The sequence below is a fragment of the Myiozetetes cayanensis genome, unplaced genomic scaffold, assembly GCF_022539395.1.
Source record: "Myiozetetes cayanensis isolate MyiCay16 unplaced genomic scaffold, myiCay2020 scf19, whole genome shotgun sequence".
In the NCBI taxonomy this organism is placed as follows: Eukaryota; Metazoa; Chordata; class Aves; order Passeriformes; family Tyrannidae; genus Myiozetetes; species Myiozetetes cayanensis.
Genome location: NW_026087400.1, coordinates 9506361 through 9522375, shown reverse-complemented (window position 1 = coordinate 9522375; position 16015 = coordinate 9506361). Strand labels below are relative to the sequence as shown.

General features: G+C 48.5%; 1 protein-coding gene across 1 annotated transcript; it reads right to left on the bottom strand.

Moving 5' to 3' along the window:
- Positions 1–274: 274 nt before the first annotated feature.
- Positions 275–14739, bottom strand: SALL4 (spalt like transcription factor 4). Its single transcript, XM_050313984.1, has 4 exons — positions 14511–14739; positions 4444–6972; positions 3531–3838; positions 275–2439 (listed from the first exon to the last, which is right to left on the bottom strand). The coding sequence occupies exons 1-4, from the start codon at positions 14578–14580 to the stop codon at positions 2017–2019; spliced, it is 3330 nt and encodes a 1109-aa protein (XP_050169941.1). The 5' UTR covers positions 14581–14739; the 3' UTR covers positions 275–2016.
- Between the last annotated feature and the right edge of the window lie 1276 nt (positions 14740–16015).

Genomic DNA, 16015 nt, shown 5'->3' with positions numbered 1-16015 from the left:
CACAGTACAGGAATTGTTGTACATATTCCTGTCACCCTATTCTAGTGTGGAAATAAACATGCCTGGCACATACCAATCCCTGTATCAAACCCCAGCTGTTCCTAAGAACTGATCTAGAAACTCCTCCACTCCTACCTGGTTCCTGTTGTTTAAAGGAATAAACTAAAGCACAACCAGGCCATGGATTTCAAGTCCCTGGAGCGAGACAAAATCCTGCCTCTTGAACTCACTCTACAGGAGACAAAAGCTTTGCCAGAAAAATTAAAGCACCAAGTGTGAAAAAGCCATCCCAAAATTTATTCTCAAAAATGTCAACAGAAACGCATCAGTAGATACTCAAAACTACAGAGTTCTCAAAAGTCATACATTCACAATGTAGAAACGTGACAATTGGGATGCCTTTTGCATGGTCTATGTAACAATATCCATTTTACAGTGTAAACAGGTACTGGTATGTTCTTACTTACAAGTCCAGCAGGAAAGGCACAACTCGGCATACAGAGATCATAAGCAAGAATCAGGTGCAACAACATTACACAAACTTTTGGTAATCTGCATTTCTGGGGCCTTCCACAACAGAGACTGGACTTGAAGATTTCCTGCAGTCCACAGCGAGATACTTCTCCATCCTTCAGTCCTTCCATACCAAATGCTCACTTTCCAGTCTGGTTCAGATCCCATTACACATCCAGTTCCAGCAGGCGTCAGAGGAATAGTGAAAGGTCAGTCCAGTAACTCTTCAGGTGCTTCCACTAATACATCAGGTTTTGGTTTCGGATAGTGCATGGAAGCATCTGCTTGAATCTCAGTCATTACAGTGGTCATTAATAGAAAAATAGACACTACAACTACAAAAGGAAAAAATGAGGTAGATAACTTAGAATCCAGATGACTATCCCAGCAACCTTCATACAACACACATGGATCATTAATTACCATTTTGGCAGAATGCAAATTCACAGACCACCAAGAAACTTAATGACCAGAGTAGGAATGCCATCCAAGAACCCACAAAACATTTAACCTAAGCATGAATACTTCATATTTAAATACAGGTTTACACAGACTGATCTCCTAAATTACCCAAATGAAAAAAAAACCATAAAAACAAAAAAGTCTCTTGCTAAGGAAACCAGTTCCCATGCCAAATTGCAACAGTCACCTGAGATTCCTTGCAGAGCTTTTAGACCTGACTTCCCAAGGCAAGTCTTCCCTTTCAAGAGGAAACAAACAAAAAAAAGTATATACATACCCGCCCATGTTTGTTTGGGGCTCTTGGTATTGAAATAAAACATCTAGGAAAAACTGCACATCTTTGGAAGTAGGAATTTTGGCACTACACTTGAAGGACTGTCCTAGTAGTAGTATTAAATAAGCAGCAGTCAACAACAAAGAGAATTAATTACTTAGGAGCAGTGACTAAAGAAAAACAGCAACTTTCTTTCCATAGAACTTCTGAGGCAAAAAAAAAAATGTAATTAAAAAAAAAAACAACTGTAGTTTTTATAGCCATTATAGTAAAAAGTACATTCAGAAACCACACAGAGCCAAAAATCCAAACAGAAAAACTCTTCCTAGGAGGGTAGCAGACATTCTAGGATATTTACCCGCATTAATAGTTTTCATTTCTCATCAGTAAATAGAAGCTTTTCCATCAACAGTAGGTTGCTTCCACTCTATTCAAAACCCCCAAGTATCACTCTAAACAGAGGTAAATATTCTAACCTTTGGAATTTCAAGTTGTAGAAACTTCTGTAAGGCTGTACACATTAAAGTCACACGCAAGAACTACTTTGCAAGACCCGCATCTTTCCAAATAGAAGGAAATCCTAATCTTTATTATTTACTATTTGCAAAGCAATATCATGATTGTACTCTGGGCAACTCTTACAAAGACAACCATAAAATCATTTGCACGTCAATAGGAAAATAGGAGGCTGAAGTGGAATCTCTTAAAAATATATGTTTGTGTATATATATATTTGTTCTTTCTGTACGTCAACTTCACTAGAGTTTTTAACTAACAGCAATTTTGTTCTCCTCCATGAAGTGAGGGAACTGGTGTTTTGGCACATTGTCTGCAGCAGCACCACTGGCCTTCTCTGTTTCAGAACCAGTCCCAGACTGGGTCCCATCTATTTTGGAGACTGTAGCAGTGTTTATGGCCGAGCCACCCCCGATGGTGACCGGGAGGGTGGGCAAACCACCGCTCTGGATCACCGAGATCTCGTTGGTCTTCATGGCGATGCCATTGCTGAGCACTGCTGCGTACTGATTCCACACCGTGGGGTCAATGCTCACTGAGGGAGGCATTATATCCTTTGGGAACATTTCAGATACCTTCTTGGGATCGTTCCCCAGCAGAGCCATGGGATTATCAATCGAAAGCCTTCTTCCCCGCCTGGCAGAGTTATTCCACATGTGAGTTCCCACATGGACCTTCCAGAGGGGGGCAAAAAGTGAAGAGAATCATTATTACTGCAGTTGTTTCACAGCATTCCCAAGTTCTACTTTGCTTACAGGCAAGTTGCCCAAAAGAAGTCACATTTGCATTCAGGTGTTTCAGCTGGGGTACTTTTTGTCACCATTCCCTTCCTGGCACATGTATGACAGAGTCATTCCACTACCTGACATTACCATGGATCTCTAGAGTTTACTGCTCAAGGGCCCATAGGACTGTGTTTTACACTTATTTTAAGTGGAGTTGGCAAAGACGCCGCTCTCTCCCCCAAAATCAAAGCCGTGTTATCTGGTGTGAACAGACTATACTGAAAAAAAATACTGGTTAATGAAAAACAACCACCAAGCAATTTGGAAAAGAAACACCAAGTAATGTGCAAGATTTCACCTAAGCTGAAATCTTCCATACCACATGCTGCCAGTACTTCCAGTAAGGGACTGTTTGCAAACTGCAGAGTATTTTCTCTCCTCATCAGTATTTTATCTCCTATTTATACAAGAGGACTGACAAGCTTGAAGAGTTTCTCACAGGAAGGGAGAAGCCTCTGTGAGGGTGAGGGAGCTGCAAGTCCCTCACAGGGCAAATAGATTCATCTGACAATAAGGACGGGCTCACAGCACTTCTTCAGCAAGTGCTTAGACACAATCCCCAACTACTTTGTGCCATCTCAGGATTATCCTGTTTTAATCCCTCCTCATCTCACAGTGTTTCAAGCAGTGCAGTGTAATGCATTTACTCTGCAGGCAGAATTTTGTAGCATTCAGCCTATGAAAAGTTTATGTCTTGACACATCCAAATCCAAATGAAAAAGAAAAAAGCAATCTGCTTAGTAAGGGCTAAGACTTCCCTTCCATCCTAAAAGGAAAGCCAAGGACAGAAATGAAGACCTGCAGGCAATCTCAGTACAGTGTTTAGTGAGAAACTGTGTGAAGAAACCCAGGAAGGAGAGGCAAAAGTCAAAGATAACTATGTGAGGAACTAAAAGAAATGTTGCCCCAAAGGGCAGGTCTTTCGATCTCTAGTATGAGTTTCACCAGGAAAGGAGATCAACACCATAGACATGACCTACCTTCAGGTTTCCTTTTGTGGTGAAGGCTCTCCCACAGATGGTGCAGGCAAATGGCTTCTCCCCAGTGTGGGTCCGCTCGTGGATCTGCAGGGCGCTGGCAGAGGAGAAGTTCTTCCCACATGTAGTGCAGATGTGCTGTTTGGCGGGACGGCAGAACTTGGGTCGTGGCACGAGGAGAGGGGCAACGCCCGGGGACAGAGCTGGTGGGCCAATGAAGTGGCCAGTGCTAATGGGGCGATCGCTGGGCAGCTCCATCTTTATCAGGGCTGGGGGGGCTCTAACAAAAGCAGCTGGAATACTACTTCGGCCTAGAAAGAAAGCAAAGAATAATGTGCATTCCAACCTCATTCTGATTCAAAGCTTAAGCCTGGCTAAGGCTCCAGAAGCCCTGCCTGTGGAGCTGCACGAGCCTGAAGAGCACATCTGCAGAGCCCTCCAGAGACACATGACAGGGCTGCTACTACACTTCCTGGGATACCCCAAAACAAACCAGTTCATCCCTTTTCTTTGTTGGTGAGCTTATGAGCTAGAAAGTATTGCTTTCAGGTCAAATTTAGATAAACATTAACCTTAATGCTAAAGAGCCTGAAAAGCCTGCAAATGATTCCAGGGTTTCCATGACACATTCCTGGAATAAGCAGTTTTCCCACAGAACACAAACGTGTATCTTTAAAGAGATATAAGGAAGTATTAGGTGAGCCCATGTAATACACTTAGTGCATGGACTCTGTTACTTTTAAGAACCTCTATGCTACCCCTTGCAGGAGACAACAGCACTTAAGTCTAATCCTAACAGAGGAGAAAGAGGGGAAAGCTAAGAAGGTTTTGTTTCCTGTTGGTCCTTTTTAGAGATGACTTTCCTCCAGTCCTACTGCCCCACCCCAAGTTATCACCAGCATTTTGAATTACTCACCATATTCTCCATTTGCGAAGTGTAACCCGGGCTCTTCTTTAATGACCTTCCGACCAATATTGCCGTAAGTTAAATCCAAAGCACCAACAATCCCTTCCATTTCTGCAGGAGCGTTCTCAGGACCCTCTGGTTTATTTCCCACGCCTGAATCTTCTTGATTGTTGAAGGCAGGTGACTTTGACCTCACGCTCTCAGCTTGGCTGTTGGCTGGGGACAGAGCCTGGATAGACGCGGACTCGGAGGCAGCAGGACTCCTGCCGTTCTGATAATCTGGATCTCCTGCCACAGAAGACGAATCATTTGTCATGCCATCGCTTTCTGCTGAGCCGTTGTCACTAGACTTCAAACTGCTTTGCCTCTGCAAATTCAAAGAGGTGACAATCTTCATCTGATTCTCCAGGGCAGTAACACCAGAGAAGGAGGCTGCTGTGGCTGGCGACTCTGATTGTGCGTCGTACGGAGTAGGAGGTTTTGAAGAACTCCTGGGGCCATCCTGACAGTCCATGTCCTCTTCCATCTCTATGCTTTCCACGGTCTCATCCGGGCGACTGATGTCTCCGTTCTTCTCAGCCACAGCAGGATCCACGTCGGTGCTGTCGCAGGTGTTCTCTGGCATTGGCGTGTTGGGGATCTGTCCCCCCATGTGCATGCGGATATGCTGCTGCAGCACAACGGCATTTGTAAACTTCTTCTGGCAAATAGGACACGAATGCTGCATCTTCAAAGGGGTATTGGCCCGGTGGACACCATAGTGAGTTTTAAGGTTCCCTTTAGTGGAGAAAGCACGGCCACAGATCTTACACTTGAACGGCCTCTCCCCGGTGTGAGTGCGATAATGCATTTTGAGTGAACTCTGGCAGCTCAGCACTCTGTGGCAGATCAGGCACTCGTTGGGGTCAGCAGTGGATTTGTCGATATTTTCAACCAGTTGCTGAAGCTTCGATGTCTCTGAGCCTTGCTCGTTTGACCCACTTACATGGAAGATGCTCACACTGCAGGTGGCTTGTGGTGAGCTCAAGCTCTGCTCTGTTCCTGACTCATGACCGACTGCCCCCGACGAGGAGGAGCCACCCTCACTTTCTGGAGACGGCCTTGACTGCAGATCACTTGAGAACGTACCAGGCAGAGACTCCTTAATGCCTGCTAGGCTGGAGATGGCCTGAGGTGCACTCGTGGCCGCAGAGGTAGGCAGAGTTGTTAGGAGAGGTTTGCTATCCACAATTAGGTTAGACTCATCCAGTGGCACAGACATCCCGTAGGGGATTCCAGTGCTAGTGGGAACATTGTCCAGGTGCTCAGGAACCGGGTAAGGATTCATCTTTATGTGGGGGTATTTGTCTTTGTGACGCTGAAAATGCACTTTAAGGTTTCCTTTGGTTGTGAAGCGGTTCCCACAGATGTTACATTTATAGGGCCTTTCTCCGGTGTGGGAGCGGAGGTGGATCTGCAGGGCACTGTCATTGCCAAAGACCTTCCCACAGAATTTACACTTGTGTTTGAAGAACGGCTCTTCTGCATTCGGTTTGCTTTCAGACACACTAATGTTGGGAGGTTTCCCCTTCCCCTTCTTTGAGGAATCTATGACAGAAGAAACAGCCGAAAGCGGATTTTGGAAGATGACGGAGTTGGAGGACTGAGGTAGCAAAGGATTCGGGAACTGAGAAATGGAGCCGGGGAGGCTTCGGCTTCCCTCTGGCTTCAGGGGGAAGGAGGAGGACAGCCCAGCAGCCAGCGAGCTGGCTGCAATGCCAGTGTTAGAATGAGGTAGTTTTCCTTGCTTCAAGGATTCCAGTGATAGGCTCTGGCTTCCAGCTTTCTGTCCAATTAAAGCCACAGCAGCCGACAGCTGCTGAGACATGTGAGCGCCCAGAGCTTTCAGCGGATCGGTAGCAGCTGCTATTGAAGGATGCAGGGCATGGGGAGCCATCATGGCAATCTGAATGCGGATTTGCTCCGTCAGCTGAATCTGCTGGAGTTGCTGCTGCTGCAAACACACGAGCTGCTCCAGGATCATGGGGATAGCATTGAAACTGGCTGCTGAGGAAGAGATGGCATCGGAGGTCCGCTGGTTCACAGCCACTTTAGTGCCACGTATGGTCTGCAGAGTCACGTTAGTGTTTGGTACTTTGGATTTTGGTAGATAGCTTAGCCCGGGAGCCGCAGGCGTGACGGGGGGTTCTATTTTAAGGTACATTCCTCCAACTGATTCAGCATCCATTTTTCCTTCTCTCTTTTCCATAGAACCAGTGCAGCCCTTTGCCTGAATGTCCTTGCGTGTCCTGCTATCCATTCGGTCACTTGGAAAGTTCCCTAGAGAAGCTTCAGAGAAGCTCTCAGGGGGTACTGTTCCCTCACTGTCATTCATGATTAGAACAGGTGGATTTTTAGTGCAATTTTTCTTATGCTCAAGGAATTCAGAGAGAACAAAGAATTCTGCACAGCATTTCTCACAGATTTTAGTTTCCTCCGTGCGGCACCTTTTGGAACTCATTTCACCATCTCTATCACCTGGGACGTCTTGTGGACTCCCTTAAAATAAAAGAAAGTCACATTATTAATTACTAGATTTAAAATTGAGTAGTCACTATTTTTAAGATCACTGACTTCACCTGAATTTCAAGTTAAAAAGATACAAAACACTGGAATCAAGTTTGCACATCAGTCAAGTTCTGCTCTTTATGTTGATGCCAATCCCTTTGCAGCCAAAAAGAAATCTGCATCTCAGCTGTGTTTTCAATAAAAACAATAATATAAAAGGACTCTGACAAGGCTCAATGAAAAGAGGTTTATCCAAAATCCCTTTATACAGGTAAAAAGAAACAGTGCAACAAGGCAGCATCTGCAGCACAAGGTAGACAGAAAAACCATAATAACATTGAGCAAAACAGCGCATAAGCTTATTTGGTGTTTGTACTTCAGGTTCTAAATCATTTTTAACCACCTCTCAGAAACTCATACAAGATTGTTAACAGGGGAACTTAGAACAATTCTTAATTGTACACTGATGTATTAAACGACTTTCACTCCACCATCACGAAAGTAATTACAACCAAAAAGGGCTGACAAAAGGCCAGTATTAGCTTCTAAAACCTTCAAAAAAAAACCCCACCTCTAAAAAGACACAGTAGTAAAGAAGACATGATTAATTGACAAGAACTCCACACATAGGTATGAGCCTACACTGATACTGGTGATTATTAAAGCAAACAATCCAAGTTGAAAAACACACCAAGTCGTTTCAGACTCCATTTTGCTGCATCTGAAACTCACCCACTTTTGGGAAGGGGCAGAAAAAGCCAAGCTGGGCTCCTCGTCTGCTCCTGCCCTTCCACCACCAGCACCCCCCAGAACAGACTGAGCAGAGTTTGCACGCAGACAAAAAAACAGAAAATCATTCGGGGAAATATCAGAACTGGAATAGAGGTTAACAGAAACCCTAAACCAAAACAGGATGTTTTTGCTCAGTCTTGCCATCCTTTAAACAACAAACTCAACACCCAGCTCGAGGCAGGCCAGCACTCAGGGCAAGGGGGGGACAGGAGTGCTCACGAGGTAAAGCTTCACAGCTGAAGGGGAAGCAGGAAAGGCTCCAGCTGTATTCCAGTCTCCATCAGCTCCTGTAACTTCCATTAAGTGGTCTGATTTTCATGGGTACCAAGGGTGCAGTAACTAAGTAACTTCACCTCCCACAGGCCCAGCAGGGCACACCCCAGACCTGCACCACGCTGAGAATTCGTATTGAGATCTGTCCTGCTCAGGCCTCGTGGCTCCAGTAATTCACCCCTGGTGCCGCATTACCGGCCCACACCATTTCACAAGGTGAACCCAAGACTCTGCAAGCACACGAGCTATTTGCGGCTTTCATTTTAGAGGTGTAACCGAACCACACATCTGATACATGTGTATATCCTGTACATGGCAGGGTGGAGGGGAAGGATGTCCAAGCACATCAACTTGCTGTTTGAGGGGGGTGTAAAAGGTCTCTAAGGGAGGATATTGCAAAGCTTGACACTTCTTAGCTGAACAACCGTATTATATGCATATTCAATACATCAAACTTCAACGGTTTAATGCTGCGTGGCAGAAAGTGCACGTGAAAGTTTATTTTTAAAAAAATAAACATTTGATCAATTACAAAACATTGCAAGCATCACAGGCCTGTTCTGCTATCATCTCTAGAGCAAGAAGTCCAAGTCTGTAAAATATCACATACACTTCAAGTCCTTGAACAGGGAGGAAAGGGGTTCTCAGCACTGGTAGGATCAAAAATGTTTGGATGCCTCCTATCCAAACAGCGAGAATCAAATGCCTCCCCCCCTCGCCCTTCAGCTCAAACTTCTGTAAGTGAAATAAACAAATAAAAGTACATTATCACCCATCCTCTCATTAAATTGATGCCTCTAACTTTGATTTAACTCTATGCAAAAACATATAGAGAAATCTAGTCTGCAGACAACAACAGAGTCAACCAAGAACAGATAATTTTAAACTCTGTTTACAAGACTCTGAGCAGCTACAATGGCAAAGTACCTGTGTCAAAAAAAAACACAACAAACTTCCAGAACTACTCTGTGCACTGACTTGAGAGGTCTTTACTTGACTGCTCTCCTGTTTCCATCCATTACACGGGTGTTTCATAGAATAAACTAAAACATGAAAATCTCTTTTCCAAATCTCTCAGTTAACAGGCCCATCTTCCAGGCCGAACTACACTGTTTACACGTTACAAAATAACTTCAGGTTTTCCTTTTTCCAGCGGAGCAGAAATGTCTGCACCAAAGACTCTTGCCCACCCCCAAGAAGATATTCCAGGATAATGTCTAGACAAGTCCTCTAACTTCTTCAAAGCATCTGAGCATTTATCTCCCTTCCCTGGATAGTACTTTCTTATATTTCTACTGTTCCACTGATAAGACCACACTAAACTCAATGCCACTTTTCCAACCTCCAGTACAGCCCGTGCTCCTCATTTTCCTAATTCTGAGGAGCTCAGGTAACTTTTCTGGTCCTAAGCAGCAGTTGCCGCCTCAGAGAAAGAAAGCTCCAGTAAATTGAAGGTACCTGTAATGGGCAGCAGAAGGCAGGTTGGGAGCCCTGCCCCTGCCAGCCCTTGCTGCCACGGTCGCATATTTTATTTTCCAGTTCCCCTGACAGTAAGGCACTAGTTTAGGACTCCAAGTAAATTCAAATCAGAGCTTGAAACGACTTGCTGCATGACAAATAGGGAAGCCTTATTTTCCTTTCTACCTCAGAAAAAGTGAATATAATATCTTCCCCTGTCTCACAAAGAATTTTAGATAAGTTCTGAAGCAGGACTCTAGGTTACTGTGTAGTAGCTGGAGTAACTAAGGAACAATTTACTGTTTCTTTAAAACCACCAACAGCTTCTGTAAAACTCATCTTGATTTCTAGGTACATCCTCTCCCAGGCACCAAGGGCTGCAATCAGAGCACCTCAGCTCCCCAAAACCTCAGCAGTTATCACTAACATGAATTAACGGTCTGAAATCAGGGGTTTTCCATGCCAAGAAACCAGCTCTGCCCACGTACTGTACAAGGATTTACCGAGGAGAGCCATGCCACAACAATTGCTTGTGCACTTCACTTAACCCTCTCCAAAGGCTTCCCAGGGATAGGACTTCTACTGTGTTTTTTTTATCTCCCCACCCCCGAATTTCAGGAATGTTATCTCTCAGCATCTAGTTATCCAATAAGTTAGAAGAATGCAGTAAACCCAGCAGGGGGGTTAGATTGAATCACTGACAAATGGATGGAAAAAATCCACTATTGTGTAGGACAAGGCGGTCATCGACAAGGAAGGCTGATAAAATCCACACAGCTCGAATAATTTTTTTTTTAAGGGAACCAGTAAAAGAGTGAAATAAGTCTGGTTTGATGTGATTTCAAGGGTGTTGCTGGTCTGCCACTCAACTGAGCCACTAGTGACTTATTTTTTCCAACTGTATTTCACTTGAATTGGGATGAAACTGAGCTCAAGTTTTCCCACTCACTTTTTTTTCCAGGAGTTTTAATATCTTTGGTGAGCTTACTTTCACCTACAGACTACAGCCGATGCACTATTTTTACTTTAATGTTAACAAAACCATGTCTGTCTCCGGTTAAAATTAACTCATGAAGAATTGATTATCGACCCTCCACTCTAGTTCTAGACATGAAACCCTCTCCCATCAGCTCCCTGTTGCTCTCAGGCATCCTGCTCCCCTGATACTTTTTTCCCATTCCAAGCTGAAAATCTGGGACTTCCAAGAACTGCAAACTGCCCAAAAATTCACTCTCTTTTTCTCCCACTATCAAACAACCTTTAACGCATTTTATTTAACTGTAACTATGACAAAATCACTTCCTTGAATTAAGTAAAAGACACGACTAGCTACTTACAGAAATATGCCACAGGCCTTGATGTTTTCTACACTGGTCATCAGCTGCGTTTTTCTACCCAAGAACGAACCAGAAACGCGTTACGCCTACAATCAGGATTTCACGTGCTTTCAGGTTGTCTCTCAAGGCTTTAGTTATTTTACCATCTCCCTACTGATTCACCCTTTTGGTGACCCACCTATTCAAGCGACATAATCGGCCGAAGACAGAACGAACTAACGCGAATAAAACGCTTCTGAGGAGCGAAACGGGCGTTAAAACACGCGGGGAAAGCGAAGCTCCGAGGCGGCGGCTCCCGAGGGCGCAGCCCCGCTCCCGCCCCACCGGGAAGGGGTTCTGAGCCCCCCGAGCGCCGGGGCGGCCCTTGGGAAGCGGCTGGAGTTACCTGCGGGCGCTGCCCGGAGCCCCGGCGGAGGTCCCGGTGCCGGTCGGTGGAGGGCACTCACGGCCCGCGGGACCGGCCACCCCCGGGCGGGGCCACCGCGACCCCCCGGCAGCCACCTGAGCCAACAGCGACCCACGCATCACCCGCAGGACGAGTGGTGTGTCGTCGAGTTCGCCCCAGAGCGCTCCGAGCCCCCCCAAAAGCCGCGGTTCCCCCCAAAGCCCCCCCGGCCGCCCTACCTGCCCGGCGGCCGCGCCGCCCCTCCCGCAGCCGCGCAGGCGGCGGCCCCGGACCACACTTAACACTAGTACAGTGTTTAAGAGCGAGCTAAACGGCACAAACCCCGCTGCCAAGGTCAATTGCATGAGAGTCCTAATTGTGAGCCTGACATCAACTTACCACCCACAGCAAGCAGGAGGAGGCAAAGGTTAGAGCAGCAGCTCTGTCAAAACGTCACATGCCGCCGAGCCCGGCGAAAGGGCTCCATCCCTACAACCAATATAATGTTTCACTTACGTAAAAGGCAAAACAAGCCGGGCATCGCCCCCCTCCGCCCCCCGGCACCCTCTCCCCCTTCACACGGCTGCAGCACCCCGGGGGATGCTCCCGTGCCCCGAGGCTCCGGGCCGGGCCAGCCTGTCCCGCGACAGCAGCTTCGGGCAACCCAAATTAAACATAAAATAAACCACTAAAAAACTTGGTTTTCCTCGTTCAAAACCCCTCTCCGCTTCTGCAGAGCTCAGCGCACCAAGCGGGGATTTAAATCAAGTAAATCCCTAATTTTGCAATGAGAAAAAAAAATTAAAGTTGCGGTTTGATACTGTATTTTTAAGAATGAATCCGATTTTTAATGGCAGCAATCCAGCACAATGGGTATTTTCAAGCCCTTTGTGAAAATGCTAATTTTCAGTATGTAGCATTATTCCTCAGTGACCACCTGCTGATTTTTTGACCTGTTAATGGATCCCCAGGTTCGCGGGACACTTTAACCCGCTGCATTGTTCACAGAGGTGGGTCCCAAATCGCTTTGCAAAAAAGGAGAACACTTGCAAAAGAGGAGATAAGGGCTTGATTTTATTATTACGGTTATGTGTATATCCTCGATAATGCCCCAGACAAATCCTTGCGGAATTTCGACTTTGTTATGCAGTTTCATCACTTATTATTTACGGGCACACCTGGAGCGGGGAATAGCAAGACTATTTTGGATACTGGCGGGCGGTCCGAGCCATCGGAGCCGTAGCCAAGGTTTGTATTTCTGAGAGCGGAGATCCCGCCGGACGGGGCTCAATGCGGGACCTGCATCGGTCACCGCCCCGGGCGGCTCCGGAGGGTCCCGGCCGGTCCGCGCACGGCAGCTCCGACCCCCTAAAACCCCGCTGCCCCATGAGCGGCAGGGGAAGCTTCCCCCCAGGCACGGCCAGAGCTTCACCAGGTCCCCCGGCCTGTGCAGCGGCTCCCGGAGGGATTTCAGCCAGGGTTTGGTTGTTAAAAGAGAATGGGGTAAAAAAAAAAAAAAAAGCTCCAACAACAACAACAAAAAAGCAGCTGGCCATTGCCCCGGAGAGCGCGGTGTGGAGCGATCCTCCCTCCCTCCCGCACACCTCCCCCGCCCCAGCGGCCGCATCAGGAGTGATTAACCCTTTTGTTTCAGCGCGGGGCCGGAGGTGCCTTTCCAGCAGCGGGCAGAGATTTACATGTGGAAACATCACCTCCATCCCCCAACCTAACCATATGCACAAAGGAAAACAGTCATGCATTAAACATGGGATTTATTGCCTTCTGGCCAGCATGCTGTTTCTTAAGTCACCATTAACCGGACCCAACAATTGCACATTTCGACTCAAAGAAGAGAGGGGGGAGGTGGAAAAAAAAATTAAAGAGCCCGAACCTCCTGCGGGTTGGGAATAAGCAGCTCCTGTAACGTGCCGGGGTATTGATCAGTTCTAGGGATGGAAACAAAACCAGTCCTAAAGGATGGCAGAGAACCAAAGAAAGTTCTTGGGGGCCACACAGAAACCTTTGGGTATAACGACCACTAATGTGAACAAACGCAGCCCTGGTCAGCCCTGATCCCCACCCGGGACGGGACGTGCCCTCCTCCCCGCCGCAGTCCCGGCTGGGAGCAGGACGGGCACCGCGGGAGCGTCCCCGGCCCCGCGGCACCGAGGGCGGTGATAGCGGGGGCAGAGCCCGCACCGGATCCAGGAGTCGCCCCCCGCAGCGGGAAGATGCTGCTCCGCCGCGGGAACCGGGCACGCTCCGGGAGCCCCGGCCCTTCCCCGCTCCCGCGGGGGCCACCAGCGAGTGCCCCCTCCGCCCCTTCCCCTGCACTCCCACCCCACCCGGAGCTCAGGGCTCATTTGAGCCAAAATTTCTACTTCTCCCGTGGCAGGGCCCAGGGCTGCGAGCTCCACAAAAAAGGGGACAGCGATTTGCGGTGGCAAAGTCCCCCACGCCGCCCAAATACAAAGCGCTCACGCACACCCCACATTAGCTCACCGGAGTTATTTTAGGAAGTCGGAAATCAAAGATGGCTGGAGGTCAAGCTACAAAAGGTCCAGGGCGATTGTGATCTCCAACAAAAACAGTCCGAACGTGGAGGGTTTTTTCCCTTTTTTTTTTTCTTTCCCCCCAAAGCCCCACAAAAATCCTCAAATAACTCCCGAGAAAGTGCTGGATAGATCAAGGAAACCGAACTCGAGCCATTTCCTACTCCTCCGAAGTTGTCTGCAATTTCTTCCTCTGCTCCCCCCACCCATTTGCCCCCCGCCCCCCCCCAATTCTCTCCGCCTCAGGGCATCTTTGGGGTTCCTCTCCCATGAGGCTGCACACCCAGGGTGGCCGCAGCGGGGCCGGCGCCCCCCGCGCTCCCCATGCGGGATCCGGCGGAGGCTCCGCGGGACCGGGGGGTGCGTGCGGAGCATTAGGGGGCCACCGGCCGGGCAGGGCGAGAGACCCCTCGGGCACCCTGGCGCAGGGCTGCGCTCCGGAGCGGCCCAAAGCCGAGCCTCCCGCCCCCCAAAAAATAACGAGGTGCCCCGGTCAGCCCCGCGGAACAACACCGCGAGGGGCTCCGCGGGGCGCGGGGAGTTCAGTGCCCCCAGAAAGCTTGGGGGAGGCCGGGGGTCGGGCTCCTAGCAGAGCCCGCGGGGGGAAAAGCGAGCGGGATGAAGCACGAGGGTGGAAAAAGCTCCCCGGGAAGCGCCCCCCGCGCCCCGCCGCCGCCTCCGCGCATCAACCAAGTCGGGACCCGCGGCGGCTCCGCGCCCCCCCGCACTCACCACTTGCAGCATCTGGGGGCTGCTCCTCGGAGTTGATGTGCTGGGGCTTCGCCTGCTTCCGTCGCGACATGGTGCACCAGCATCGGGAGCAAAATAGTAGCAATTATTTTCCTCTTCACAACAAATTCCTAGAGTTGGGAAATTACCCCCATTGGGCGGAATGCGCATGTCAGAGTAATTATGATTATCAATAATGCATTGCGATTTATCATGGGTCCCTGACGGCTGATTGGCCTGAGTCCAAGGGCTCACAGATTATTCAAATCAGCCCCATTGATCCGCGCAGCGGGGCACGCTGGGCCATGTAGTCCCCGCGCCCGGCCCGCCCCGCCGGGCCACAAAGGCGAGAGTCCCGCGGGGGCCGGGGCCGCCCCCCCGGCTTTGGGGGGGGGTCACCGACCACCTCCCAGAGTAAACAAACAACCCGGCAGCACGGCCGGCCAGGCTCCCGACCGGCAATACCTTTGTTGTCTCACCTGCGCTTTTTACATTGTGCTTTAAAACTTATTCCCTTCCCCCGCCCCCCAAAACAAGCAGAATCCCGGGACAATGCTAATTCTTCCCTTTGTCGCTCGATAAAGTGGAAAAGGGAAGAGCGCTGATAGTGGGAGCGGACAAACTCCGGGTCCCCCGGTGGGGTGGGCAACTCAAGGGGCTTCAAAAGCGGATCCAGACGGCACGTAATTGTGCTGGCGTTGGTTCAGTTGTTTAGGGACTCTTTAAAGTCTCTGGGAAGCCGGCAAAATCGAGCCAAGGGTATTTTTAACAGCAAGTAAAAACGTTACACACGTAGAAAGTTCGTGTGAAAAAGTTGAAATAAGTGATAAGGCAACACTTGGAAAGTGTTTTCCTGAGCTAAGTTGACTGTGTTAGTTCATATTGGAATCATTTTCGTTTTCACTCCCCTCTTGTGCTGTTGGGTTCCATGTGAACACGCACCACGCTCAAATCCTCCCCACAAGCCCCAGCTGGGTGGCCCTGGGGTTGTGTGGCACACGGGGGACAGTCCATGTGACTGGAGGTGATTGCAGAACCCACCTCAGCTGAGGCTCGAATTTACTGTGCTGTAAAGCCCCCAAGCGTCGTAGAGCAGAGTCACTTCAACCCCTCCGAACCCCACTGAAGTCAGATGGATCTCCATAAGCAAAAATGTGAGGATCCTTGAGTATACAGAGATTGCAAAATCTTTGTGGGATACGTGACTGCTTTCTGATTTCAGGTGGAACAACACACACACACACACAGAGCAGATCTATCTATGAAAAATGAAATGGATTGCTAGAAAACTTTGGAGAGAGAGATTGATTTTGGTGAAGGGATGGTTTTGTTGATTTGGAGGAGCAGGACACTGAGTAAGGGTTCAGGAGAACTAGGCTCAGGTCAAGTCAGACCCAACACGCAGTTCCATTGCATTCATCAGCAAACAGGGTCTGTGCCTCAGTTTCCTGCTTGTGAACTGGGGTTCCCTAAACTCCAAAGCTGCTGTGAAGATAAAGACCCACCCA